This window comes from Mustelus asterias, chromosome 6, assembly GCF_964213995.1.
Source record: "Mustelus asterias chromosome 6, sMusAst1.hap1.1, whole genome shotgun sequence".
Classification (NCBI taxonomy): domain Eukaryota; kingdom Metazoa; phylum Chordata; class Chondrichthyes; order Carcharhiniformes; family Triakidae; genus Mustelus; species Mustelus asterias.
The window spans coordinates 4,454,170-4,481,760 of NC_135806.1; the positions used below are offsets into that span (position 1 = coordinate 4,454,170).

At 46.5% G+C, this 27,591-nt stretch overlaps 1 protein-coding gene across 2 annotated transcripts in view; it reads left to right on the forward strand.

Moving 5' to 3' along the window:
• The window catches only part of pgm5 (phosphoglucomutase 5), a 127,192-nt gene extending 101,844 nt beyond the window's left edge, over nt 1–25,348 (forward strand). For both annotated transcript variants that reach the window (XM_078214004.1, XM_078214005.1), the window contains 4 exons: nt 9,311–9,446; nt 11,352–11,535; nt 13,863–13,997; nt 25,149–25,348. In XM_078214004.1, coding sequence (XP_078070130.1) covers nt 9,311–9,446; nt 11,352–11,535; nt 13,863–13,997; nt 25,149–25,238 — 545 coding nt within the window. In that variant the 3' untranslated portion in view covers nt 25,239–25,348. The remainder of the gene's footprint in view (nt 1–9,310; nt 9,447–11,351; nt 11,536–13,862; nt 13,998–25,148) is intronic.
• Nucleotides 25,349–27,591: the final 2,243 nt, after the last annotated feature.

Genomic DNA, 27,591 nt, shown 5'->3' on the forward strand with positions numbered 1-27,591 from the left:
CAAGCCTTGCAGCGGAGCAGAGCAGCGCATAGCAGCAATTAATCTGAATTAAGCAAATCCTCATCAATCAAAAAACCCAACAGCAGGCAGATGCTGAAATTAAACCTAATTGGAAAAGAGGAAGAGGTATTGGACCTATCAAGTCTACTTTGCACACAGATTTAGTTTGGGCTACTACCAGCGCTGGATTCTAACCTCCTGAGGAAATGTTGCACAGAAACAGTCCCTTCACCGGCTGGTAATCAATCATGGTTTGCCGCTATCCGTCCCCAGCTGCACAACTCTACAATTTAACCTTCTTCCCACAATCGTTCAGACATGAACTTACCAAACCCAGACCTCACAGACTTTGTGCGTCTGGTGGAGGTTTGTGAGTATCTCCATTTATACCTAAAATGAAGGACCCCCCGCACCCCGGACATTCTCTCTTCCACCTTCTTCCTTCAAGAAAATGATACAAAAGTCTGAGGTCACATAGCAACCGACTCAAGAACAGCTTCTTCCCTGCTGCTGTCAGACGTTTGAATGGACCAACCTTGCATTAAGTTGATCTTTCTCTGCACCCTAGCTATGACTGTAACACTACATTCTGCACTCTCCCATTTCCTTCTCTATGAACGGTATGCTTTGTCTGTATAGTGCGCAAGAAACAATACTTTTCACTGTATCACAATACATGTGACAATAATAAATCAAATCAAATCAAATAAATCAATAAAACTAAGGAGCCATAATTATAAGATAACAAATCAATGGCGAATTCAAAGGAGAACCCTCTTTAAAGTTTAAGTTTATTTATTAGTGTCACAAGTAGGCTTACATTAACACTGCAATTAAGTTACTGTAAAAATCCCCTAGTCGCCCCACTCCGGTGCCTGTTCGGGTACACTGAGGGAGAATTTAGCATGGCCAATGCACCTAACCAGCACGTCTTTCGGACTGTGGGAGGAAACCATAGTACCCGCAGGAAACCCACGCAGGCACGGGGAGAACATGTAAACTCCACACCGTCACCCAAGGCTGCAATCGAGCCCGGATCCCCGGTGCTGTGAGGCAGCAGTGCTAACCACTGTGCCACTGTGCCCAGAGAGTGATGCAAATGTGGAACTTGCTACCACAGAGAGTAATTGAGGCGAATAGGATAGATACATGTAAGGGAAAGCTGGATAAACACATGTAGGAGAAAGGAAGAGGATGTATTGATAAGATGAGATGCAGAGGGGGCGCAAGGAGGGTCATAAGGAACTTAATCACCATGGACCAGTGGGGCCGAATGGCCTGCTTCTCATAGAATCATAGAGTCCTACAATGCAGAAGGAGGCCAACCACAATCCCACCCAGGCTCTATCCCCATAACCTCACACACTTACCCTAGCTAGTCCCCCTGACACTCAGGGGCAATTTAGCATGGCCAATCCACCTAACCCGCACACCTTTGCACTGTGGGAGGAAACCAGAGCACCTGGAGGAAACCCATGCAGACACGGGGAGAATGTGCAAACTCCACACAGACAGTGACCCGAGGCCAGAATCGAACCCGTGTCCCTGGCACTGTGAGGCAGCAGTGCTAACCACTGTGCACCCATTGTGCTGTAAAATTCTGTGGAATATCCATTCTATAATGGTCATATCGAATACACAATCCCCAAATCCCTGGGTGATGTCCAGCTTTCAGAGCTCTCTGAGCAACTCCCAGTTATTGAATGCAGGATGTGAGTCTCTTGTGTTATCTGAGGAGCCAGCAGTCCCCAGGTTCCAGCCAAAGATACGCCCAGCTCCTTTTTAAAGGAGTTGATTGCCTCATCTCAAGCACTTAGCTTTGGAAATTCTTTTTATGGATCCTCTCTGTGGGAAAAAAAAGTTTCATCTAACATCCAGTCTCACTCATGGAACATAGATTCTGTCTAAATATAGCTTGTGTCTCCTGGGAGCATTTAGATAGATTATCAACTCTTTGCAAGTTTCCCTCCTAACATGGTGTGCCAGGAATGCTGCCTCACATTATATAGTTAATTCTATAAAAACAATTTTTTAACCTATTTCCACACCTCATACTGATCTACAGAAGGTTGAATCTTTTCCAAAAATTGTTGGGTTCTTCCATGTGGAGTGGAATTCTATCAGTTACGTGTCATTTCCACTCACTTGCTCTTTCCACGCGGTTATAGTTCAGATTTAAAGTACTGGTGATGTGCACAGGAACACATGCGGTTTTTCAGTAAAACAAGTTTTGTCATTGGGGAAACCCGCTGTCAATCAACAATCCTGAAGCTACGGCGGGCTCTGGGTGGCACAATGGCACAGTGGTTAGCACTGCTGCCTCACATCGTCAGGGACCCGGGTTCAATTCGTGGCTTGGGTCACTTTCTCTGCAGAATCTGCACGTTCTCCCCAGGTGCTCCGGTTTCCTCCCACTGTCCGAAAGATGTGCTGGTTCGGTGCACTGGCCATGCTAAATTCTCCCTCAGTGTCCCCGAACAGACGCTGGAGTGAGGTGACTAGGGGATTGTCACAGTAACTTCATTGTAGTGTTGAAATGCTGGAAAATCTCAGCAGGTCTGGCAGCATCTGTAAGGAGAGAAAAGAGCTGACGTTTCGAGTCCAGATGACCCTTTGTCAAAGCCCACCACTTTCTATACCTTTTAGCTTTGACAAAGGGTCACCTGAACTCGAAACGTCAGCTCTTTTCTCTCCTTACAGATGCTGCCAGACCTGCTGAGATTTTCCAGCGTTTTCGCTTTTGGTTTCAGATTCCAGCATCCGCAGGAATTTGCTTTTATTCATTGCAATGTTGATATAAGCCTACTTGTGACACTAATAAATAAACTTTAAACTTTAAAGAGCCTCTTAATCTCTGCACCACAACCAAAACCTCCCCATCCAACTGCATTCCCGTGAACATAAGACATATTGAGAGCACAAAGGTGTATTGGGTGTTTTTCAAATGAAATTTCACTTGTAAATATTTCACATTACATTGGTTCATTTTATTCATGAGTGCAAGATTATTTTTTTGCCACTAGCTTAGCCGGAGTATTGACACACCTCATGATTGGCACCCAGGGGGGTGGTTCGAGATATCTCCTTTATTGTGGCAGAAACAATGTTGTGTTTTTGCATTCACACTTTATTGAATATTCATATTCATGTTGAGTGTTGTACATGGGACATGGCTGAATTTGCAGCCCGCCCTTCTGTTGCAATGTGAGATGATCATAACATATTAAACTACTGGAGAAAAGGTATCGACTGATTGGCAAGTCAACACTGCTTGCTTCCTTAGCCATGGTTGTACAAGGGCTCTATTGCTGGGTTAATCATAGAATCCTACAGTGCAGAAGGAGACCATTCAGCCCATCAAGTCTGCACCAATGGCAATCCCACCCAAGCCCTCTCCCCATAACCCCATGCATTTACCCTAGCTAGTCCCGCTGACACTAAGGGACAATTTAGCATGACCAATCCACCTAACCCACACATCTTTGGAGTGTGGGAGGAAACTGGGGCACCCAGAGGAAACCCACGCAGACATGGAGAGAATGTTCAGACTCCACACAGACAATGACCCAAGGCTGGAATTGAACCCGGGTCCCTGGAGCTGTGAGGCAGCAGTGCTAACCACTGTGCCACCCTGCTGCCATGATTGGGAAACGTGAGCACTGATCCTGCCGTGATATCTGGGAGTTTAATTGATTAAATAAAATTGCATTTTCTTCTTAAAAGCAAATCTCAGTAAAGGTGACCAGGAAAACCCATCTGGTTCACTCATGTCCTTTAGGGAAGGAAATCTGTCGTCCTTCCCCTGGCCTGACCTACATGTGACTCCAGACCCACAGCAATGTGGTTGACTCTTAACTGTCCTCGGAAATGGTCCAGTTAGCTACTCAGTTGTATAGAGATGGTCAATAAATGTTGGTCTTGCCAGCAGCCATCATATCTAATGAATAAAAAATAACATTCTCAATCCACCTCAAAATATACCGATTACTGACTCTATTCTTCCGACGACAAATGGGAAGCAGAAATGTTTTTCTCCGAGGCACCGTGTTTAAGTGCTCCTCAATAACAGGTGTGGACGCTGCTCACACATGTTTTGAGTTGTGCACTTCCTTGTAATTTATGTTGGCCCTTTAATATGAAACAGTTCCTATAATACAGACCAGCGTGAAGACGCAAATATGTTTTCTGCTAAAGAACCTTATTCTAATATAAACCTGCTGCATTTGTTCTACTTCAGTTAAACTTGGGATGTTCTTTCTTCTTTAACTTCTCCACAGAAGATGTCCTATTTCTCTTCACGACCCTTCACCCATGAATGCTGGATATATCCTGCATCTTGATTGCTTTCGCCAATAGTCCCTAGTTTTAGTTTATATGTAGCTTCCCACTGCCTTTTATTCCCCAGCCCTGAAGATGGAGTAATTCACGCTCTGGTTTGGTCACATTGGCCTTGTTTCTGTCCATTCTTCACTCTTTCGGTGAAGATGTCAGCAGGTCAGTAGCAGCGGCCAATGGCCGATTACAGGTTCCGTGTGCGCCACCCGGTTGTGTGTCCAACCTGTCCACCAGGTACTAGAGCGCAGAATCTCTGCTGACACTCTTGTTGCAGTTTGGAGGGAGTGCTGCATTGCCAGAGGACACATCTTTCAAACGAAATGTCCTAGTGGGCATGGAATGATATGATAAACCAAGGGCTCCTCAAAGATGAATAGAAGCTAGAGCCATGAGCTGGGAATTTTCACCCCTTTAGCCACAGAAAAGATTTGGAAAATAGCTTAATTTTAAATAGTGGTGACATACAAGGCGAAGTGCATTCATACAATTCAACCCCACCCTACCATAAAAATAACAAGTTAGATAAAGGATGGTTGAAATGGCTAATGTACCGACATCAAAACTTCTTTCGCCAGAAACAGGAAACAACCCAGTAGCCTCTCCGTGACCTTGGACTGCCTCGCATCCCAGTTTCTGATCCCAGAATGGATAAGGTGCTGTGGCAAACCAAACTTGGATAATTCAGGCGTTTATTGAAATTCGGAGGGTAGAATACAACCAACAGCCTTCTCAGGCAAAGTTCAATGGTGGTGGTGTGTTGCCCTTCACTCAGCGAATCCATAGTAACATGCGTATTGCAGTCTGGAGCTATGGATAGTGACGGTCGAGGCTCCGACTTTCTTTACATCACACGGTTGACCCAGGAATCTCTCCCACTTTTACCGCCTGCCATTGGGCGGATTTGCAGGTTGACACTCAACCTGTTTGGCTGCCTTATGGTCACACCTTCCTTGGCCATCAAGACCTGGAGTGGGACTCGAACCCAGGAACTCCTGCTTCAGAGGCAGAGTTGCTACCCACTGCACCAAGGGAGCTCCTCAAAATTATCAGTCCCTAGTGATAGCATGAAGAGAATGATTTGATTTGATTTATTATCGTCACATGTATACAGTGAAAGTATTGTTTCTTGCGCGCTATATAGACAAAGCATACCGTTCATAGAGAAGGAAAGGAGAGGGTGCAGAATGTAGTGTTACAGTCATAGCTAGGGTGTAGAGAAAGATCAATGGCAAGACACAGATAACTAAACATCTTAATATTTTGGGACCATCTCTTTGAACTGTGAGTAGCCTGTGACTCCTCCAGATTTCATTGTGCCAATTGCAAATCAAATCCTGTTCAGCCTGAGCTCACTGACCCACACTGGCTCTTTGTCCAGGAAATATTTGATTTTCAAATTTTTATCCTTGCTTTCAAATCTCCCATGGCCACACCTCTCCCTATCTGTTGAATCTCTTCCAGCCCTATCACCCGACAAGACCCCAGCATCAATTCTGGCCTCCACAGCATCCCAGATTTCCATTGCTCCACCATTGGTGGCCGTGTCTCAGGGTCCTAAGCTCCGGAACGCTTTCCCTTAAACACTCTGCCCTCCTTTAGATATTCCGTAAAATCTGCGGGCGGGATTTTTCTCCCTCTCCACAACGTGTTTGGTGGTGGCGGGAGTTGGCGCATGTGATAGGCAGAGGCATCTGGGCGTACAGGTACACAGGTCACTGAAAGTGGCATCGCAGGTGGAGAAGGGAGTCAAGAAGGCATACGGCATGCTTGCCTTCATCGGCCGGGGCATTGAAAAATTGGCAAGTCATGTTGCAGCTTTATAGAACCTTGGTTAGGTTGCACTTGGAATATAGCGTTCAATTCTGGTTGCCACACTACCAGAAGGATGTTGAGGCTTTGGAGAGGGTACAGAAAAGATTTACCAGGATTTTGCCTGGTATGGAGGGCATTAGCTATGAGGAGAGGTTGGAGAAACTTGTTTTTTTCTTACTGGAACAATACCAGAGGTTGAGGGGCGACTTGATAGAAGTCTACAAGATCATTGGGGGCATGGACAGAGTGGATAGTCAGAAGCTTTTTCCCAGAGTGGAAGAGTCAATTACTAGGGGGCATAGGTTTAAGGTGCGAGGGGCAAGGTTTAAAGGAGATGTACGAGGCAAGTTTTTTACACAGAGGGTGGAGGCTGCCTGGAACTCGCTGCTGGGGGAGGTAGTGAAAGCAGGTACAATAGTGACTTTTAAGGGGCATCTGGACAAATACATGAATAGGATGGGAATAGAGGGATATGGTCTCCGGAAGGGCAGGGGGTTTTAGTTCAGTCGGGCAGCATGGCCGGTGCAGGCTTGGGGGGGCCGAAGGGCCTGTTCCTGTGCTGTAATTTTCTTTGTTCTTTGTTTGCATTGTCAACAGGGTTTCCAGTTAAATGCCCCCCTTGCCACTGAGAAACCCATGGCGGGGGTGCACCATTGGTGGGACCATAAGATACGGCGGCATGAATGGCAGCAAGATTTTGGTGTGCCTCTTTGACCAAGCTTGTAGATGCCCACCCTAATATCTCCTTATGTGATTCAGTGTCAAATATCTTTTGGTAACTCTCCTGTGAAGCAGCCATTTTGCCATGTTAAAGGCACTATATAAATGTAAGTTGTTGTTAATGAGTAAGTAATATCTATGCAGTTATCTGAGAGCAAGTTCTAACATTGAAATTCATTCTACCAGGAGGCCCCAGCTGGGAGCGAGAGCTGCCTGCGGACAGGCGATTGTGAACAGATTTACATTCACACAGTGGATTGATTGTGCTCACATGCCTCAATGTTGCATCATGTGCCTTCCAATGCAAGATGCCGCCATTGGCTTGTGCAAAAGCAGTGTCGCTGTGATGTGAATGCAAAATCCAATCAAAGTCATTGTGAACTGATTCATTCATTGCTTGTAGCTGTACCATCTCCTGTAACCTGTCAGGCATCGACATGCTTGCTAAAAGGACACATGGAATGTTTGCCTTTATCTCAAGGTGGCAAGGCCAAGGGGTGACAGTTATGTTGGAGCCGTGCGGGCTCCGGTCTCACCCAGTTTGGTGTTCAGTTCCGGGCAGCACTTCAGGAAGGACATATTGATCTAGGAAGGAGCACAGTGTTGATTTGCCAGAATGATAGCAGGACTAAAAGGGTAAAATTATAAAGACAGCTTGCAAAGACTACTGCCAGAATTTTACCGGCATGTCTGCCCTGGAATCGGGGCAGGCACGGCTCACAGAATTCTCCATTGGCCTTGGGCGGGACCTTACGAGCCTCGGGTGGGCGAGGTGGTAAAATTCCGACATAGGTTTGTATTCTGTAAAATATAGAAGATTAAGGATGAACTGATTAAGAACATAAGAAACGCAAGCTGGGGTAGTCACTTGATCTTTCTGAAATAACTCCTCAGAGGCCAAGGCCCCTTTATTTACAAACTCAATTCCACTCCTAAGAGTGCTTCAGGTACACAGTCAGAATCCAGAGTGCCAGTGGGCCTGACACTCCCAGTTTAATATACAGGTGAGGCGCCCTGATTGGGCAGGCAATTATAGCCTCAATCAGGGAGCTCATACTCTAAGAGGCCCACCTCATGGGCCTCATTACATCTTCAAGATTACTCTGCCATTTAACAGGATCATGCCTAATTTTCTACCTCACCTCCCTTTCCTGCACTGTCCCCATATCCATTAATTCACTCAATGTCCAAAAATCGATTGATCTTTGAGGTAGAAAATTCCAAAGATTCACACCCGTCTTGAGTGAAGAAATTTCTCGCTCATCTCAGTCCAAAATGGCCGACCTTTTACTGTAACCTCCACCTCGCACAGCCCCCCACACCCCACACCGTGTTCTAGTTTTTCCAGGCAGGGAAAACATGTCTCGGCATCTACCTTGTCAAATCCCCTGAGAATTTGAGGATCAAGATGTTTAGGAGAATTTGAAATTTCATAATGCCCTTTGCCCCATCCTCTCTCCCCCCCTTGCTGCCCCCTTGTTCCTCTGCTTCCCTATTCCCCCTCTCCTTCACCCCCTTTCCTTGTGCTGCCTCCATCAGCAGCCCTTCACCCTCTGCACCCCCTCCATTCTAATTCGAAATGTTGGAAATGAACCATTTTCACATGTCAGACCAAAGGAAAAAGCTGCAGGTTGCCACAGTAATGGTTTCAATCATTGTAAATATCCCACAGGCATCTTGTTAACTATATAATTTCTCCCTGAATCCAGAAACTCTTTAACTTTAAACAAAGAAGACGTATTCCTTGTAGAAAATAACCGAGTTGGACATTAAAGCAAATCGTTCCTGATTGACGTCTGTTGTTGATTCTTGTGTTTGTGTGGCTCGGCTCACTGGAGTTTGTACTTGCCAGAAATATATTAACAACAGAAGTTTCACCGAGTCTGCCCTTTCTAGGTAAACCCTTCAGAGACTCAGACCCAGAGGGGGGATGCAGAGAGTTTGGTTTATGTTACATAAAAGCAAGTTACTGTGGATGCTGGAATCTGAAACCAAAAGAGAAAACGCTGGAAAATCTCAGCAGGTCTGGCAGCGTCTGTAAGGAGAGAAAAGAGCTGACGTTTCGAGTCCAGATAACCCTTTGGCAAAAGGACTCGAAACGTCAGCTCTTTTCTTTCCGTACAGATGCTGCCAGACCTGCTGAGATTTTCCAGCGTTTTCTCTTTTAGTTTATGTTGCAAGTTGCTGTGATGAGGAATGTTCTGCCTCGGAGGGCAGTGGAAGCAGATTCAACAGTAACTTGCAACGGGGAGTTGGATGAATGTTTGCAAAGACTCAGGAAAAAGCGGGGACAATGGCACTAATGGGACAGTTCTTTCAAAAGATAGCACTGACACGCCGGGTTGAATGGCCATCTTCTCTGCCAAATGGTTGTGTGTTCGGGGAACTATAGCGTGAGACCAGCTACGGATGAAATACAGTCAATTATTTTTGTCTGTGGCAGGGTCCGATTACATTCGAGAGAAGGACGGTCTCTGGGCTGTCCTTGCGTGGCTATCTATTATCGCAGCACGAAAACGGAGTGTGGAGGAGATTGTGAAAGACCACTGGGCCCGTTTTGGCCGGAATTATTACTGCAGGTGAGGCAAACATTGACTCCGGGAGGTATGGGGCAACATTGTGGCATTGCAATTGAGGCCATTACTGACCAGTGTCAGATAGACCCGCCCTAGAACTTTGAATGACTTTCCAGTTTCCTCAATCTATAACCCAATGGGTTTCCATCCCCAGTCACTGGACAATTATCCTGAGGAACTCCTGTGGTGACGTCCTAGGACTGAGATGATTGATTTCCAACCACCACAACCATCTTCCTTTCTGCCACATATGACCCATCTTACTCTGGACACGTATGACTCTAGCCAGTGCAAAGGTTTCCCCCTGATTCTCATTGACTCGAGTCTTGCTAGAGCTCCTACATCTCAAATAAATGCTGCCTTGATGTCAAGGGCTGTCGCTCTCACCTCACCTCTGGAGTTCAGCCATTTTTGTCCATGTTTGAACCAAGGCTGTAATGAGGTCAGGAGCTGAGTGACCCTGGCGGAACCCAAACTGGGCGTCACTGAGCAGGTTATTGATGAGTAAGTGCACCTCGATAGTGCTTTCGATCACTTTACTGATGATTGAGAGTGGACTAATTGGGCGGTAATTAGCCGGGTTGCATTTGTGGACAGGACATACCTGGACAATATTCCACATTGCTGGTTAGATGTCAGTGCTATAACTGTATTGGAAGAGTTTGACTAGAGGCACGGCAAGTTCTGGAGCACAAGTCTTCAGTACTATTGCAGGAGTAGGAGTAGACCATTCATCCCATCGAGCCTGCTCTGCGCTTCAATACGAACATGGCTGATCTTGGGCTTCAACAGCACTTTCCTGCCGCTGCCTAATATCCTAATAATGGGCGGCACGGTGGCACAGTGGTTAGCACTGCTGCCTCACAGCGCCAGGGACCCGGGTTCGATTCCTGGCTTGGGTCACTGTCTGTGTGGAGTTTGCATGTTCTCCCCATGTCTGCGTGGGTTTCCTCCAGGTGCTGCAGTTTCCTCCCACAGTCTGGAAGATGTGCTGGTTAGGTACATTGGCCATGCTAAATTCTCCTTCAGTGTACCTGAACTGACACTGAAGTGTGGCGACCAGGGGAATTTCACAGTAACTTCATTGCATTGTAAGCCTTACTTGTGACTAATAAATAAACTTTAAAAAAACTTTAATCCCTTAATCCCCAAGAGACCAAAACTCTGTCTATCTCATTCTGAAACATATTCAAAGATGGAGCATTTGCAAGCCTCTGGGATCCTTTGGATAAAGACATTTATCCTCATTTCAGCCCTAAGTGATTATCCCCTTATCCTGAGCCCATGTTTTAGATTCTCTGACCAGCAGAAACAATCCCTCAGAGTCAATGGCCAAAGTTTTGCCAGCACGTCAGCCCCGGAATTGGGGTGGACAAGGCTCACGGAACAGACTTCTCCCTTGGCCTCGGGCAGGATTTTACAAGCCTCGCCTAAGCGAGTCATAAAATATCGGCCAATTCAGCTGGTGAATCTGTGGAACTCTTTGCCGCAGGAGGCTGTGGAGGCCAGGTCATTGAGTGAATTTAAGACAGAGAAAGATAGGTTCTTGATTAATAAGGGGATCAGGGGTTGTGGGGAAAAGGCAGGGGAATGGGGATGAGAAAAAAATCAACCATGATTGAATGGCGGAGCAGACTCGATGGGCCGAGTGGCCTAAGTTTGCTCCTATGTCTTGTGGTCATATGGTCTTAATGTCTCAGTGGTTCAATAAGACCCAATGCCACCTCAAGGGACACCCATAGATAAATACCACCCTTGTCAAGGACATCACCACTCCAAAAATGAATAAGGAAGAAAGAACGATCTGTGTTTGAAGCCCTCGGAAACTCCAGTGTTTTTTTCATCTACCCAATTGTCTCTTCCCTCTTTTCTCCCTTATCAGTGAACTCTCTTTCTGTTTTTGAGTAGGTTTGATTATGAGGATATAGACCCGCGAACAGCCTATTACTTAATGAGGGACCTTGAAGCTGTCATCACTGAACGGTCATTCATAAACCAACAATTCGCTGTCGGCAATCACAATTACACTGTGGAGAAAACCGAAAACTTTGAATACACAGATCCCGTGGATGGCATCGTGACCCGGAACCAGGTGAGAGGTCAAACTACTCTGCACAGACTCTCTTCAGGGGATTGTTTAACGGTGGTAAAGGAGTGTTTGTTGTGTTAACTCTTCCAGAGAAAGACTTGCATTTCTATAGCACCTCTCACAACCTCAGGACTTTCTTCACAGTCAGTTAAATACATTCTAAGTTTGGTCACCATAGCAATGTACAAAATTTGCACACAGCAAGATTCCACAATTAGCAATGTGATAAGACCGGATAATCTCTTACTAGCTATGTTGCTTGAGGGATAAATATTGGCCACGGCACCAGGGAGAACCTTTTGTTTTTATAACTTTATAAACACATCCTCTTTCTGAACTATTTCGTTTTCTCGATGTAACCTGAGCAAACTTTTGATTCAATTAAATTTTCGTTCTAAATTTAAATAATGTGGCAAATGTAGATGTTTATGTATTGGAAGAATGCTGCAGGGAACTTTCAACATTTCTGTGATAAAATATACTGACATTCACTAATTACAGCTCTGGTGTGTCTTTGTCTTTTAAACATGTCCCACTGGGCTGCCCTCTATTGCTCAGTGGCTAGCACCCACCCGCTGAGTCAGAAGGTTGCTGATTCCACTCCAGAAACCAGAGCATAAAATCTCGGCTGACACTCCCAGTGCAGTACTGAGGGAGTGCTGAACTGCTGGAGGTGCCGTCTTCTAGTTAAGCTGAGGCCCTCTCATGTAGAGGGTTCCATGACCATTATACTGAAAAGAGCAGGAACACTTCTCCTTAACGTCCTCGTCAGTATTGACACTAACAGGTTGTCTGGTCATTACCACATTGCCTGCCTGAGAGAGCTAACTGTGAAAAAATGAGCTACCCTGACCCTTGCATTACAACAGTGATTATTCTTCAGAAAGAGCTTCACTGGCTGCAGAGTGCTCTAGAATATTCCGAGGTTGTGAAAGGTACTAAGGAAATGTAGCTCTACCTTTAATGTCCTTACCAGAATGGAAACTCTTGGACACTCTTCCCTGAGCATGTAAATAAATAGCTGTACCCTTTCTGCCACACACCTCCCATGTATGACATTCCTTTTCGGAGATCAGTACTATTGTTTATTATGGGAATGTGCCAATTTACGCACAGCAAGCTCCAACACACAGCAGTGTGAAAATGGCAAGGTCATCTATTTTGGTGAGGTTACCATAGAATCATAGAATCTCTATGGTGCCAGCCCATCGAGTCTGCACCGACTCTCTGACAAAGCATCCCACCCAGGACTTATACCCATAACCCTGGGTAATTACCCCATTAACCTACACATCTTGGAACACTAAGGGGCAATTTTGGCCTGGCCAATCCACCTAGTTGAGGGGTAAATGGAAATCAGGCAGTCTCCAGAACGGGCAGTCGCTCCACCTTGCCAACACAAGGCCTCATTGGCAAGTTAGACATCTCACCCCTTGGTGCCTACAAAAATGAACCCAATGCCCGATTCGAGTTGCCAACTCCAGGTGGACGTATTCCAGTAGGTTTTATCACATGACCTCTCACCTCAGCCAATGGTGGCCTGTCTTCCACAGTCAACAGGAAAGCAAACCAATTCACCATTAGATGAAATGTATCTTGACTGCCAATTAAATGGTTTCCCCTGTTCCTACCAAGTCTCCAATAATCTTTAGATTGGAAAAACAATGTTCTTCAAAGAACACGTTCTTATCATTTTTCTCTTCAATGTTGCTCCTGTCAAGTAGGGTAATCTTCAATTCTTCAAGATTCCAAGGCAATTCTGGAGGGTTGGCAGCCTGTTTTATCCTATAACATCACTATCCTGGGTTTAGGGTAAGACAGGTGTGGGGTAGAAACATAGAGGATAGGAGCAGGAGGAGGCCATTTGGCCCTTTGAGCCTGCTCCGCCATTCAAAATGATCATGGCTGATCATCCAACTCAATAGTCTAATCCTGTTTTATCCCCATGACATTTGATCCCATTCGCCCCAAGAGCTATATCTAGCTATCTAATCCACCAAGGCGAGATCTACCTCGTCTACTGTGAGGTGGGTGAACTGCACGTGGATGGCAATCTCCAGTCAGTGTTGGAGTTGGTGACTTGTTGGTCGGGAATGGTATTGTCCAGGACTTTTCCAGGGCCCCTGCATCCGATCCATTCTCAGCTGTCAGATGGCACCACAGGAATTTCAGCAATGGGTTCAAGACATTCGCTGAAGTCGGCCCCTGCTGAAACCTTAGATCAGGAGCCACTCAGATGAATTTGTCTCCATTACATGCCAGAGCCACCAGTGGCCAGACTGCTCCAACACAAAATACCTCGTGATGACTGAAGCCTTCTCTTCCCACAGGGCCTGAGGTTGATGTTCACGGATGATTCGAGGCTCATATTTCGGTTGAGCGGGACTGGGAGTATGGGATCTACAATCAGGATCTACGCGGAGAGTTACGAGCGGGACACCAACAGCATCGACAGGGATCCACAGGTAACCTGAGCAACCAAGGCACAGGCCATGCCAGCTGGTACATTATTCAATCCAACAAGTGTCGCTAGTTGGGCCAACATTTATTGCCCATCTCTAATTGCCCCTTGAGAAGGTGGTGGTGAGCCGCCTTCTTGATCCGCTGCAGTCCCTGAGGCGTAGGTACATCCACAGTGCTGTTAGGGAGGGAGGTCCAGGATTTTGACCCAGCGACAGTGAAGGAACTAAGGGAACGGACTGAAACAGATCCATTCGTACTTTCCACTGATTTTTACTCATTGCTGCTTTTCATTGTAAGAACAGGTTGCATTTATATAGCGCCGTTAGCCTCACAGAACGCGATTGTTATCAAACATAAACATTTCAAACTGAGCCACATAAGGACATAGTGGTACCGGTGACCTAAAGCTAGGGGTAAGGTTTGAGGAGCATCATCAAGGAGGAAAGGATGGTGGAGAGAATTATAGAATGGTCACAGCGCAGGAGGCCATTCAGCCCATTGAGGGCCTGCCAGCTCTCTGTAAGAGTAAGTTATCTAGCTCCTCCCCCACCTTTTCCCCATAGCTTCTCATTTTCCCTTCAGGTGCGAATCCAATTTCTTTTTGAGAGAAATGTTTGACACAGACTCCACCACACTCTCAGGCAGTGCACTCCGGATCCCGCAGTGGGAATTCCAGAGTTTAGATCCAGGCAGCAGTCACCATGCTCACCTATGAGGGGGCAAAGGAAATCAGGATTCTGCAAGAGGCCAGAGTGAGGGGAATAGGGATATCTTAGAGGATTGTAGAACTGGAGGAAGTTACAGAGATAGGCAGGGTTGCGGGGGCTGGAGGAGGTTATAGAGATAGGGAGGGTTGTGGGGGCTGGAGGAGGTTACAGAGATAGGGAGGGTTGTAGGGGCTGGTGGAGGTTACAGAGATAGAGAGGGTTCTAAGGGGCTGGAGGAGGTTACAGAGATAGGGAGGGGTGTAGGGGGCTGTAGGAGGTTACAGAGATATGGGGGTCGTAGGGGCTGGATGAGATTACAGAGATAGGGAGGGTTATAGGGGCAGCAGGAGGTCATAGAAAAATGCGGAGTTGCGGGGCTGGAGGAGGTTACAGAGATAGGGAGGGGTGTAGGAGCTGGAGGAGGTACAAAGATAGGGAGGGATGTAGGAGCTGGAGGAGGTTACAGAGATAGGAGGGGTGTAGGGGCTGGAGAAGGTTACAGAGATAGGGAGGATTGTAGGGGGCTGGAGGAGGCTACGGAGATAGGGGGAGTTGTAGGGGCTGGATGAGGTTACAGAGATAGGGAGGGTTGTAGAGACGGGAGGAGGTTACAAAGATAGGGAAGGTTGTAGGGGGCTGGAGGAGGTTACAGAGATAGGGAGGGCTGGAGGAGGTTTACAGAGATAGTGAGGGTTGTAGGGGTTGGAGGAGGTTGCAGAAATAGGGAAGGAGTGAGGTGACAGAGGAATTTGAAAGCAGGCTGAGAGTTTTAATCTGTACTACAGCAGAATATGATGGAAGATTGAACCTCTGCCCTCCTGGATCAGATAGAAGTTCCTGAAACTTTTTCTGACTGAAATTAAAGAGAATGCTTAGGATGGATTGGAAGTTTTTAAAACACATCCTAATTATTATGTGTGGTAATTACATAAATATGGCCAATGGCACATGAATCTATCCATTAAAGCAAAACATGATGGGGGTCGTTTTAAATTAACCAGAATCTGCTGGCACTTTTTACCCCTGTGTCAATGGAGGCGTCTAAAACTGTCTCATCAATTTCTCACGGGGATGTGGGTTCGGATAACAGCAAACCACCAGCAACTCAATCCCCCACCCCCTCGCCCCGTCCCCACCGCTCCAGCCCAACCCTGCTTATTCACCAAGGCATTTCTCCTTAAAAAGGGCAACGAGACAACCTCCACTCCCATGAATGTTCCTTGAGGGGAGTGGACAACAACTGTTCAGAGGCCGGCCTTCGTGCCAGAGAATTTGGAAGCAAGGAGTAGTTTTGCTTCCTTGCCAAGATCTTTGCTTCAGCCTCTGGGATGGTAGTTGCTATGCCACCCAGTGTGCTGACTCAGCTACTCTCTGTACCCCCGGGCGTGTGAGGTTTGAGCAGTGAATTGTTACCGTACAGCCTGGAATATGTCGTTTCCCAGCTTTTCAACAATCACATTCAGTGATACGGAAACACAGAGAGAGGATGGGAGGACTGGAATCATCTGCACAATTCTGGCTCCTGTGGCATGGACATCAGTAACCAGAGCACACAGGTTTAAGACATTTGGCACATGAATCAGAGGGGACAAGAAGAGAAATTTATCTATGCAGCCAGTTGTTGTGATCTGGAATGCGCTGCCCCAAAGGGCAGTGGAAAGAAATATAGTAGAATCCCTACAGTGCAGAAGGAGGCCATTCAGCCCATCAAGTTTACACTGACTACAATCCCACCCAGGCCCTATTCCCATACGTTTACCCTAGCTAATCCCCCTGACACTAAGGGGCAATTTAGCATGGCCAATCCACCTAACCCGCACATCTTTGGACTGTGGGAGGAATCCGGAGCGCCCAGAGGAAACCCACGCAGACATGGGGAGAACATGCAAACTCCACACGGACAGTGACCCAAGCCGGGAATTGAACCTGGGTCCCTGACTCTGTGAGGCAGCACTGCTAACCACTGAGCCGCTGTGCCGCCCCAGTTGTTTTGAGGATAATTAATAATAATCTTCCTGCTCCTCAACATGTTTGTGCTAAGGCTCAAAAATTAATAGCATTTTTGACAGTCTACATATGAACATACAATTGTGCAAATTAGGAACAGGAGTCGGCCATTCGGCCCCATCAGGCCTGCTGCACCATTTGATGAGGTCATGGCTGGTCTGATGATGGCCTCACCTTCACTTCCCTGTCTAACCACAATACCCTTTGACTCCCTTGTTAACCTAGAAATCCAAGTACCCCACATTTACAGGTCCCCCTTTATCCACATTGCTTGTTAACTTCCTCAGTTCAGTCTGTGCCTAATCCATAACTGATCGATTTCTTGTCAAGCCGTCTCTTTATTAACCTTTAAAAGCTTATTTATTAGTCACAAGTAAGCTGACATTAACACTGCAATGAAGTTACTGTGGAATTCCCCTCGTTGCCACACTTGGGCGCCTGTTTGGGTCAATGCACCTAACCAACATGCCTTTTGGACTGTGGGAGGAAACCGGAGCCCCCGGAGGAAACCCACGCAGACACAAGAAGAATGTGCAAACTCCACACAGACAGTGACCCAAGCCAGGAATTGAACCCAGATCTCTAGCACTGTGAGACAGCAGTGCTAACCACTGTGCGACTTGGGACAGCAGTAGCTAACTGGAGAAACCCAGCAATGGCACCCACTCTCAGGCTGAACCTTTTAGTAACTGACAGGAACATAGGAATAGGAGAGGCCATTCAGCCCATCGAGCTGTTCCACCACTCAGTTAGATCAAGGGCAATCTATACCTAAGCTCCATCCACCCTCTTTAGTTTTGTATCTCTCTTAATCTCCTTACCTGACAAAAATCTATCAATTCTCCTTTTCAATTTTTCAATTAGCCCCCAGCCTCAACATCCTTTCAGGTTTTGTCTGCCCCTGAGGTTCTCCCTGACATCCCTGAACTGGCTCTGCTTTCAAGGTTACGCTGAGATCTGTAATTAACTGATCTCTTGCTAACTGAACTTTTGTTAACCGAGCTGTTGTTAACTGAGCATTTGTTAATTTGGTGTAGGTATGAGACCTTTGCAATTAACCTTTGACTCCCGCTTGTGGAGGGATGGGGGGGTGAGGGGCGGGGAAGGGGGGGGTGGTGGTTAAAGGTCACCCAAAGGACGCTGCCTCTTGTTATTGTTCATTCAACCCGATGGAAGCTGTAACAAAACAGAAAATGCTGGAAAATCTCAGCAGGTCTGACAGCATCTGCGGAGAGAGAATAGAGCCAATGGCTGGAATGTTACGGCCATTCAATGCCGGCGGGATTTTTCCATCCTGCTGCAGGGATTTGGTTGGATTCTCCGATCTGGCTGCAGTGGGAGCGTGGCGTGAACGGCGGGATAGGATTGTGCCTAACGTTTTGAGTCTGGATGACCCTTTGTCGGAATATCTGCTGGGAGCTGCGCCTTCCATAGTCAAATAGCCAACATTCAATGTTTGGGTTAGCACATCATGAAAAGGCACTGGGGTAAGATATCAGACTCTTGCCTAGTGTCTGTGGAAGCTATTGGAAGGAACATCCGGAATATCGCTCGAAAAGTCCTTTCCGGATGTTTTAGTCGCCCGTGTTTTTGGATGAGGAAAGGTGAATGAACTGAGTTGCTGAGTGATTGCTGCACATATACTTGACCCACCACAAGGAGGCACTGTTGACTCACAAGCCAAAATATTTCTAAATCTTCCACAATTTTGTCAATATTTTGAATCTGTCAGCAATGGATTAGGCAAATGTCACGGGGTCGCGTTCGTGCTCGTGACATCAACACCATCCAGATGGAATCAGCCAAGATCAAGGTAACAAGATCAGAGAATTTTAAAGTATAAGTGAGTGTTGTCCCCTAACTATTTACGCACTTTTTTTTGTGATCTTTATTTACTTATTAGTGTCACAAGTAGGCTTACATTAGCACTGAAATGAAGTTACTGTGAAAATCCCCTAGTCGCCACACTCCGGCGCCTGTTCGGGGACACTGTGGGAGAATTTAGCACAGCCAGTGCACCCTAACCAGCACGTCTTTCAGACTGTGGGAGGAAACCGGAGCACCCGGAGGAAACCCACGCAGACATGGGGAGGATGTGTTTTTTAGCACAATTTCAAAGACTAGATAGTCTAGACACAATTCTTCTCTAACAGCAGTGTGGGTGTACCTACACCACACAAAATGCAGCGGTTCAAGGGGCCAGCTCACCACCACTTTCTCAGGGGGGCAATTAGTGATGGGTAATAAATGCTGGCCGATGCCCTCATCCAATAAATGAATGAAGAAAATGTGTCCCCAAAGTGGAAACTCTAACATAAAAATGTGTTGTCCATGGGGGGAGGGTATTAAAAGTCAGAGCGCAGCAGTGGGAAATTATTGCTGGCTGGATAATTCACAGCTGCAGAATGAGGGCTTACAAACTTAATGTGTACTTGCATCACAATGAGAGAATTCACCAGCGGGAGTGGATTTCTGTACAATAATTATAACAATGATGCCGCTTCTAAGATTCATATCCCAAACTGTTTATTTGTTCTGACTGTAATTGAAGCAAGATTAAAACTTTCTATAGATAAGAGAGACTTGCATTTACATAGCACCTTTCTTGACCTGTGACAGAACTGTGTATGGTTCTGGTCACCCTATTATAGAAAGGATATTATTAAACTAGAAAAGAGTGCAGGAAAGATTTACTACGATTCTACCGGGACTTGATGGTTTGAGTTATAAGGAGAGGCTGGGTAGACTGGGACTTTTTTCTCTGGAGCGTAGGAGGCTTAGGAGTGATCTTATAGAGGTCTGTAAAATAATGAGGGGCATGGATCAGCTAGATAGTCAATATCTTTTCCCAAAGGTAGGGGAGTCTAAAACTAGAGGGCATAGGTTTAAGGTGAGAGGGGAGAGATAGAAAAGAGTCCAGAGGGGCAATTTTTTCACAGAGGGTGGTGAGTGTCTGGAACAAGCTGCCAGAGGCAGTAGTAGAGGCGGGTACAATTTTGGCTTTTAAAAAGCATTTGGACAGTTACATGGGTAAGATGGGTATAGAGGCATATGGGCCAATTGCAGGCAATTGGGACTAGCTTAGGGGTTTAAAAAAAAAGGGCGGCATGGACAAGTTGGGCCGAAGGGCCTGTTTCCATGCTGTAAACCTCTCTGACTCTGTGACCTCGGTAAGAGTTTTAACAACACCAGGTTAAAGTCCAACAGGTTTATTTGGTAGCAAATGCCACTAGCTTTCGGAGCGCTGCTCCTTCGTCAGATGGACCTCAGGACCAGGTGATCAACTATCAGAGAAGATGTAAGGAACACTTTGGAGTGGCAGATCTGAGAGCGTGGGGGTGGGGAAACTGTGACAGTGGAGTGGGGGTGGAGTGGGGGACGGACCTGTGTGAGCGGGATGGGGGTGGAATGGGGTGGGACCTGTGACAGCAGAGTGGGGGTGGAGTGGGGGACGGACCTGTGTGAGATTTCAGATCGGGCCATTGGAAGGAGAGCACAGGTACATATTGCACAAGATTTAAAGATCTGGATTACGGGACAAGACGGGTCTCGGAAACAACTACCTCAAATCAGGGACATTCCTGTAAAATCCTGGATGGCTTGTCACCCTGCCCAGAACATGTCAACACACTCTACAGCCAATGACGTACTTTGCGGCGTAGTGACTGCTGTTGTTTGGAAAGATGGCAACCGTTTTGAGCACAGCAAGATCCCACACTGACTGATAATAACTAAATCATCTGTTTTTTTGTGATGTGAGTTGAGGGTTAAATTTTGACTCGGGCACTGAGACCTCTTCTTCCAAACTGAATCTTTTATGTTCACGTTAGTGGACTTTAGTTTACCCAAGCGGCACGGTGGCACAGTAATTAACACTGCTGGATTTGATTCCCGGCTTGGGTCACTGCACGTTCTCCCCGTGTCTTTGTGGGTTTCCTCCGGGTGCTCTGGTTTCCTCCCATAGTCCAAAGATGTGCGGGTTAGGTTGATTGGCCATGTTAAATTGTCTGTTAGTGTCAGGGGGACTAGCTAGGGTAAATGCATGGGATTGCGGGGATAGGGCCTGGGTGGGACTGTGGTCGGTGCAGACTCGATGGGCCACCTTCTGCACTGTGGGATTCTATCTCATCTGAAAGACAGCAACACTAAGTGCAGAGCTCCATCAGTACCGTGCTTCCAATGTCTGCCTAGACTTTGTGCTCATATCTCTGGATTGGTGCATGAACCCACAAAACCTGCCACTGGGAGGCGAGGGTGAGCCACCGCCAATTATTATTCACAACTGTTGTTTCTGATCGATCGCACTATTCAAGTTCTTCTCTTGTTCCCATTAAATGGGGAACAACATTTACAGCCAGCTTCACTCCTACTTTGGGATTGTTAATCTGAAACTTGTTTGTAGCTTTGTGTTCACATTCCACGCTGGTGTCAGTAATCCACACCTCCCAACATCTTAAGGACACCATTTGGACTCTCGGGCCAGAGTGTTACCACCGTTCACACCGGTGGGACTTTTCCATCCCGCTGCGGTGAAGGGAGATTTGGATGCATGCCGAATTCTCCAACCTCGCTGCAGCGGGAGGGTGGCATGAACAGCAGGTAAGATCATGCCCTGGGTATCTCCGTGGATAGCGTGCTCACCCCCTGAGTCAGAGGGTTGTTGATTATGTTCACATGCCAAGGCTTGAGCGCATCGTTCCAGCAGTTCCTGGGGGGAGTGCTGCACTGTCACTGATGCCATCTTTCAAATGCCACGTTAAAGTGTTTAAATCAGTAAAAGATGCCACAGCCACGATTCGGAGAAGAGCAGCAGAGTTCTGCCCACTGTTGTGGCCAATGTTTATCCCTCAATCAGCAACATTACAAGGTGATCATCAGGTCATTATCACATTATGGGCGGCACGGTAGCACAGTGGTGAGCACTGCTGCTTCACAGCTCCAGTGACCTGGGTTCGATTCCCGGCTCGGGTCACTGTCTGTGTGGAGTTTGCACATTCTCCTCGTGTCTGCGTGGGTTTCCTCCGGGTGCTCCGGTTTCCTCCCACAGTCCAAAGATGTGCGGGTTACGTTGATTGGCCATGCTAACCAAAAATTGCCCTTAGTGTCCTAAGATGTGTAGGTTAGAGGGATTAGTGGGTAAATATGTAGGGATATGGGGGTAAGGCCTGGGTGGGATTGTGGTCGATGCAGACTTGATGGGCCGAATGGCCTCTTTCTGTACTGTAGGGTTTCTATGATTAATGTTTGTGGGATCTTACTGTGCACAAGTCGACTACTGTGTTTCCTACAGTACAATAGTGACCACACTTCAAAAAAGAAGCACTCCATTGCCTGAAAATTGTTTTGAGATGCTGTGAAAGGTGCTATATTAATGTAAGCCTTTATTTCCTATATTCCCCACTGGGGCACATTGCTCACTTTGTATCTAAGCTTCCAGGGACCGGCTCATGGGACAGAATAGGGGAAAGAGGTGGGCGAGAGACCATAAGACATAGGAGCAGAATTAGGCCACTCGGCCCATCGAGTCTGCTCTGCCATTCAATCATGGCTGATAGTTTTCTCATCCCCATTCTCCTGCCTTTTCCCCGTAACCCCTGATCCTCTTATTAATCAAGAACCTATCTATCTCTGTCTTAAAGACACTCAATAACCTGGCCTCCACAACCTTCTGCGGCAAAGAGTTCAACAGATTCACCACTCTCTGGCTGAAGAAATTCCTCCTCATCTCTATTTTAAAGGATCGTCCCTTTAGCCTGAGGTTGTGCCCTCTGGTTCTAGTTTTTCCTGATGTGGAGATGCCGGCGTTGGACTGGGGTAAACACAGTAAGAAGTTTAACAACACCAGGTTAAAGTCCAACAGGAATTCCCACTCACTTGAAGAAGGGGCTTGGAGCTCCAAAAGCTTGTGTGGCTTTTGCTACCAAATAAACCTGTTGGACTTTAACCTGGTGTTGTTAAACTTCTTACTAGTTTTTCCTACCAGTGGAAACATCCTCTCCATGTCCACTCTATCCAGGCCTCGCAGTATCCCGTAAGTTTCAATAAGATTCCCCCTCACCCTTCTAAACTCCCAACGAGTACAGACCCAGAGTCCTCAAACATTCCTCACACGACAAGCACATCGTCAGGGAAAGCTATTCCTAGTTATCCTGCAGAAGTCTGCGACCTCGACAGTACCATCATGTAACCCAAGGAGGGCAGTGTGGAGACGGACTGTGATGCCAATTCTATTGATAATCTGCCTTTTTAACAATTAAATTACATAATTTGAAGCCCACCTCTCAGTATTGAAGGTGAGCTATAGAATCCTGGACAAGATGTGAATCAAACGATGTAAATAACATGGCCAAATTGTGTAAAATCAGGTCGTTAGAAATAGGAGAAACACTGAAGTTCACACTCCCAATGGGCAATAAAGAATACTTGGTGCTTATAACTCATTAACTCTGCTACCCGTGTCCTATCTCACACCAAACACCGTACACCCATCACCCCGGTATCCACTGACCTACACCGGCTCCCAGTCTGACAACCAAATTTAAACTTCTGCTATTTGTTTTCAATCTGCCCACAGCCCTTGCCCCTTCCCTCTCTCTGTAATCTCCATCAATCCCCCGAGATCTCTGCGTTCCTCTAATTCTGGAAACTTGTGGATCTCCCATTTCCATCATATAATCCCTACAGTGCAGAAGGAAGCCATTCGGCCCATCGTATCTGCGCTGCCTCTTAACCAGGCTTACCCCGCAGAGTATTTACCCCGCCAATCCCTTTAACCTTAGGACACTAAGAGGTATTTAGCATGGTCAATCCACCTAACCTGCACGTCTAGGGCGGCATAGTGGCACAGTTGTTAGCACTGCTGCCTCATAGCGCCAGGGACCCGGGTTCAATTCTGGCCTCAGGTCACTGTCTGTGTGGAGTTTGCACATTCTCCCTGTGTCTGCATGGGTTTCCTCCAGGTGCTCCAGTTTCCTCCCACAGTCCAAAGATGTGCGGATTAGGTGGATTGGCCATGCTAAATTGACCCTAGTGTCAGGGGGATTAGCAGGGTAAATGCATGGGGTTATGGAAATAGTGCCTGGGTAGGATTGTGGTCGGTGCAGACTCAATGGGCCGAATGGTCTCCTTCTGCTCTGTAGGGATTCTATGATTAAATGATGTTTGGAGTGTTTGGGGGAAACTGGCGCATGCAAACACCACGCAGACAGTCACCCGAGGCCAGAATTGAACCCAGGTCCCTGGCACTGTGAGGCAGCAGTGCTAACCACTGTGCCACCGTGCTATGTATTGGCTTCACCGAGGGGCAGCACGCTGGCACAGTGGTCAGCAATACTGCTTCACAGCGCCAGAGATCAGGGTTCAATTCCCAACTTGGGGCACTGTCTGTGCGGAGTTTACACGTTCTCCCTGTGTCTGCGTGGGTTTCCTCCGGGTGCTCCGGTTTCCTCCCACAGTCTGAAAAATGTGCTGGTTAGGCGCATTGGCCGTGCTAAATTCTCCCTCAGTGTACCCGAACAGGTGCCGGAGTGTGGCGACTAGGGGATTTTCACAGTAACTTCATTGCAGTGTTAATGTAAGCCTTACTTGTGACTAATAAATAACTCCAGCTGCTCAGAGCCCAACTCCGGAATTCCCTCCCTAAACCTCTCCCCTCCCTGAAGGCACATCTTAAAACCTGCCTCTCTGACTAAGAATTCTGTAGCCTGTCCCTAATGTCCCCTTAAATATCCTCATGGCACACTTTGATGACAATCTTGTGAAAAAACTTGGGAATTTTCCTACATTGGAGGTGCTATATAATTGCAAATTGCTGTTGTCGCTCTCCATCATTCTGCCAAGAATTCTGTCTTCTTTAAGCACTAATTTCAGATCAGTCTTCAAAATGGACCCACCCTCTTTGTGTGAATGGATAGAGATAACGGCTTGGGATGGGGCAAGTTCACCAGGGCTAAAAGGGTTAAATTACAAAGACTAATAACATGGTCTAGGTTCATATTTCATTGAATATAGAAGATTAATAGAATTCATAAAGATAGACAGAGAGAGATTGGGGGTTGAGGGGAGAGAGTCCAGAACAAGGGGGGGAAGACCTTAAAATTCGAACCAGGTTGTTCAGGGTCGATGTCAGAGAGCACCTCATCATCCAAAGGGGAGCAAAAAGCTGGAACACGCTACCCCAAAAAGCTGTTGAGGCCGGGAAAGGGGTCAATTCAAAATTTGAAGGCTAGGATGGATGAGTTTTTGTTAAGCGAGGGTGTACAGAATAATGGAAGCAAGTCAGACAGATGGGGTTTCTGTACAGATCAGCCATGATCTAATTGAATAGGAGAATAGGCTGGAGGGGCTGAATGGCCTCCCTCTATTGCTATGAATGAACTGTGATCAGAAGGGCTGGAGGAAGGATCCCATTCAGCGGTGATCTCTGTTTTGCTTCTGCAGGTGGTGCTGGGCCCACTGATCGCCATTGCGCTGAAGCTATCGCAGATTCATGATCGGACAGACAGGAGGGGACCCACGGTCATTACCTGAGAGGAGCGTGCCGACAACTCCCGAGGGGCCAAGAGAGATTTATTTTTTGTTTTGTTTTTCATACCGGCTGCTCACAGTTTCATACCCAATCACTAATAAATAAAAGGGAAGAGAGAGGTAATGTCTTGCAAAATTATGAAGTTGTCCAGTTCTTTTATTTGTTGCTTTTATATTAACATTACTGATGTATTGCAGAAAAAAAAGACATCTCTTGTAGAAGCTTTTCATCTTGAACTCATCAGAACATTCCGCAAGAATAACAATGTCAAGGAAATGAACAAGTTTGTATTGTATGAGAAGAGAGTTGACTTGCCAATCAATCAGCACCCTCTCGTTCCGTGTAAATTTATTTCCCTGACTTGAGTATTCTTGCGGAATGTCCTGATGAGTTTCAGATGAAAAGCCTTGACAGAAAGGTCTCTTTTCTCAGCAATGCTCAAATTCTGTACTGCCGAACGACTATTAATATTGATGTACTTGATAACAGCAATTATGTATTTTATAAAGAGCCACTGTGTTATCCTTGCATGAGATATGTTTGAGTTAGCATTGACTATATGAGATGGGTTGTGTGTTAACATTTTAGATTCGATGGTAAAGGTTGTCCATTGGCTGTGTACAATAATATTATTGTAAACCCATCATTGAATAAAACAAATCATCAACTCCCCCTTCCCAAACCACACCTATTATTAAACTGTATTGCTAACAAACATATCACTAATTCACTACGGTTGTGCCTTCATTCACTTTATGAGTGTTTTCACCGAATAAATTTTGCTTTCCATTATACAGGATCGTCAAAAGAGCCAAGATGATAGAAATTTGGAATTAAGTTCTGCAAATTAAGGATGGCATGGTGGCACAGTGGTTAGCACTGCTGCCTCACAGCACCAGGGACCCGGCTTTGATACCCGGCTTGGGTCACTGTCTGTGTGAAGTTTGCACGTTCTCCCCGTGTCTGCGTGGGTTTCCTTCGGGTGCTCCGGTTTCCACCCACAGTCCAAAGATGTGCAGGTTAGGTTGATTGGCAATGCTAAATTGCCCGTAATGTCCCGGGATGTATAGGTTAGAGAGATTAGCGGGATAAATGTGTGGGGTTGTGGAGATAGGGCCTGGGTTGTCGGTGCAGACTCAATGGGCCGAATGGCCTCCTTCTGCACTGTAGGGTTTCAATGATGTTTCAAATGGCAATTGATGTTAGATCAATAGTTAATTTTAATACAGAGATTGATGGAGTGTTGTTAAACAAAGGTGTTAAGGATCGTGGTGTTCCCTGCAAGATGGCCGCCCATAGCCGTCTGTGTATGGGCTGAAATCCAGTGTTGTCATTCCACTGCATCCAGCCTGCCTGTACCCTCAGTGCACGCCTCAATGACTTTACCCTGAATATACACCATCTGCCTGGTTTCTTTTGCAGTTTCTGGGAATAAAACATTTTTTATTCCTTCACCGGGTCGGGGTTATGTTAGTCATGTCTCGCAATTAATTCTTGGACTTCAGATATTTGCTATCCTGTGGGATGGTCTTTCATGTGTTATTTCAACATGGGCTGGCGTCACCTTTCCTGGAGGCGGAATTGTGCCTATATGGAAATACTTTCTGCACATCAGGAGCAGTTCCCTGCCAGCTATTCAAATTTATTAAGAGGAATTTGACAAGGGAATGAATTAATTCAGTTGCAGAGATATCCGGTCAAACATAAAGGAAAGAAACAAAGTCAGTGAGATACACCAAGCTACCGAGAACACAGCCGTGATGACTTGAGCAGCCCCATCTTTGCTCCTGGCCACTGCCTACTCAGAGTGACATAACAGGGCAAAACAACTCAACATGCGCAGTGCTGGCAGCAAACACAGCCATTATGGATATGTGGCTAAGGTGGGTACATGGAGCTAGGTTGGCAATCAGCCATGATCTCTTTGAATGGGGGAATGGGCTCGAAATGCTGAGGGGCTAGCTCCTGTTGTTGTGTCCCATGAACCGGTTAGAAGGCGAGGAGAAATTCTTGTTCAATTATGGCCAAAGATACAATGCTCAAACAGAGGAAACTATCCATTTATATAGTAGAAGCCTGTGCCTAAATTCTCAGTAAGCACTCACGGGATACAGCAATCTCCATCAGGAACACAAAGTACAATCATAGAATCCTACAGTGCAGAAGGAGGCCATTCAGCCCATTGAGTCTACCACAATCCCACCCAGGCCCTATCCCCATAACCCAATGCATTTACCCTAGCTAGTCCCCCTGACATGAAGAGGCAATTTAGCACGGCCAATCCACCTAACCGGCACATCTTTTGGACTGTGAGAGGAAACCGGAGCACCCGGAGGGAATTCACGCAGGCACGGG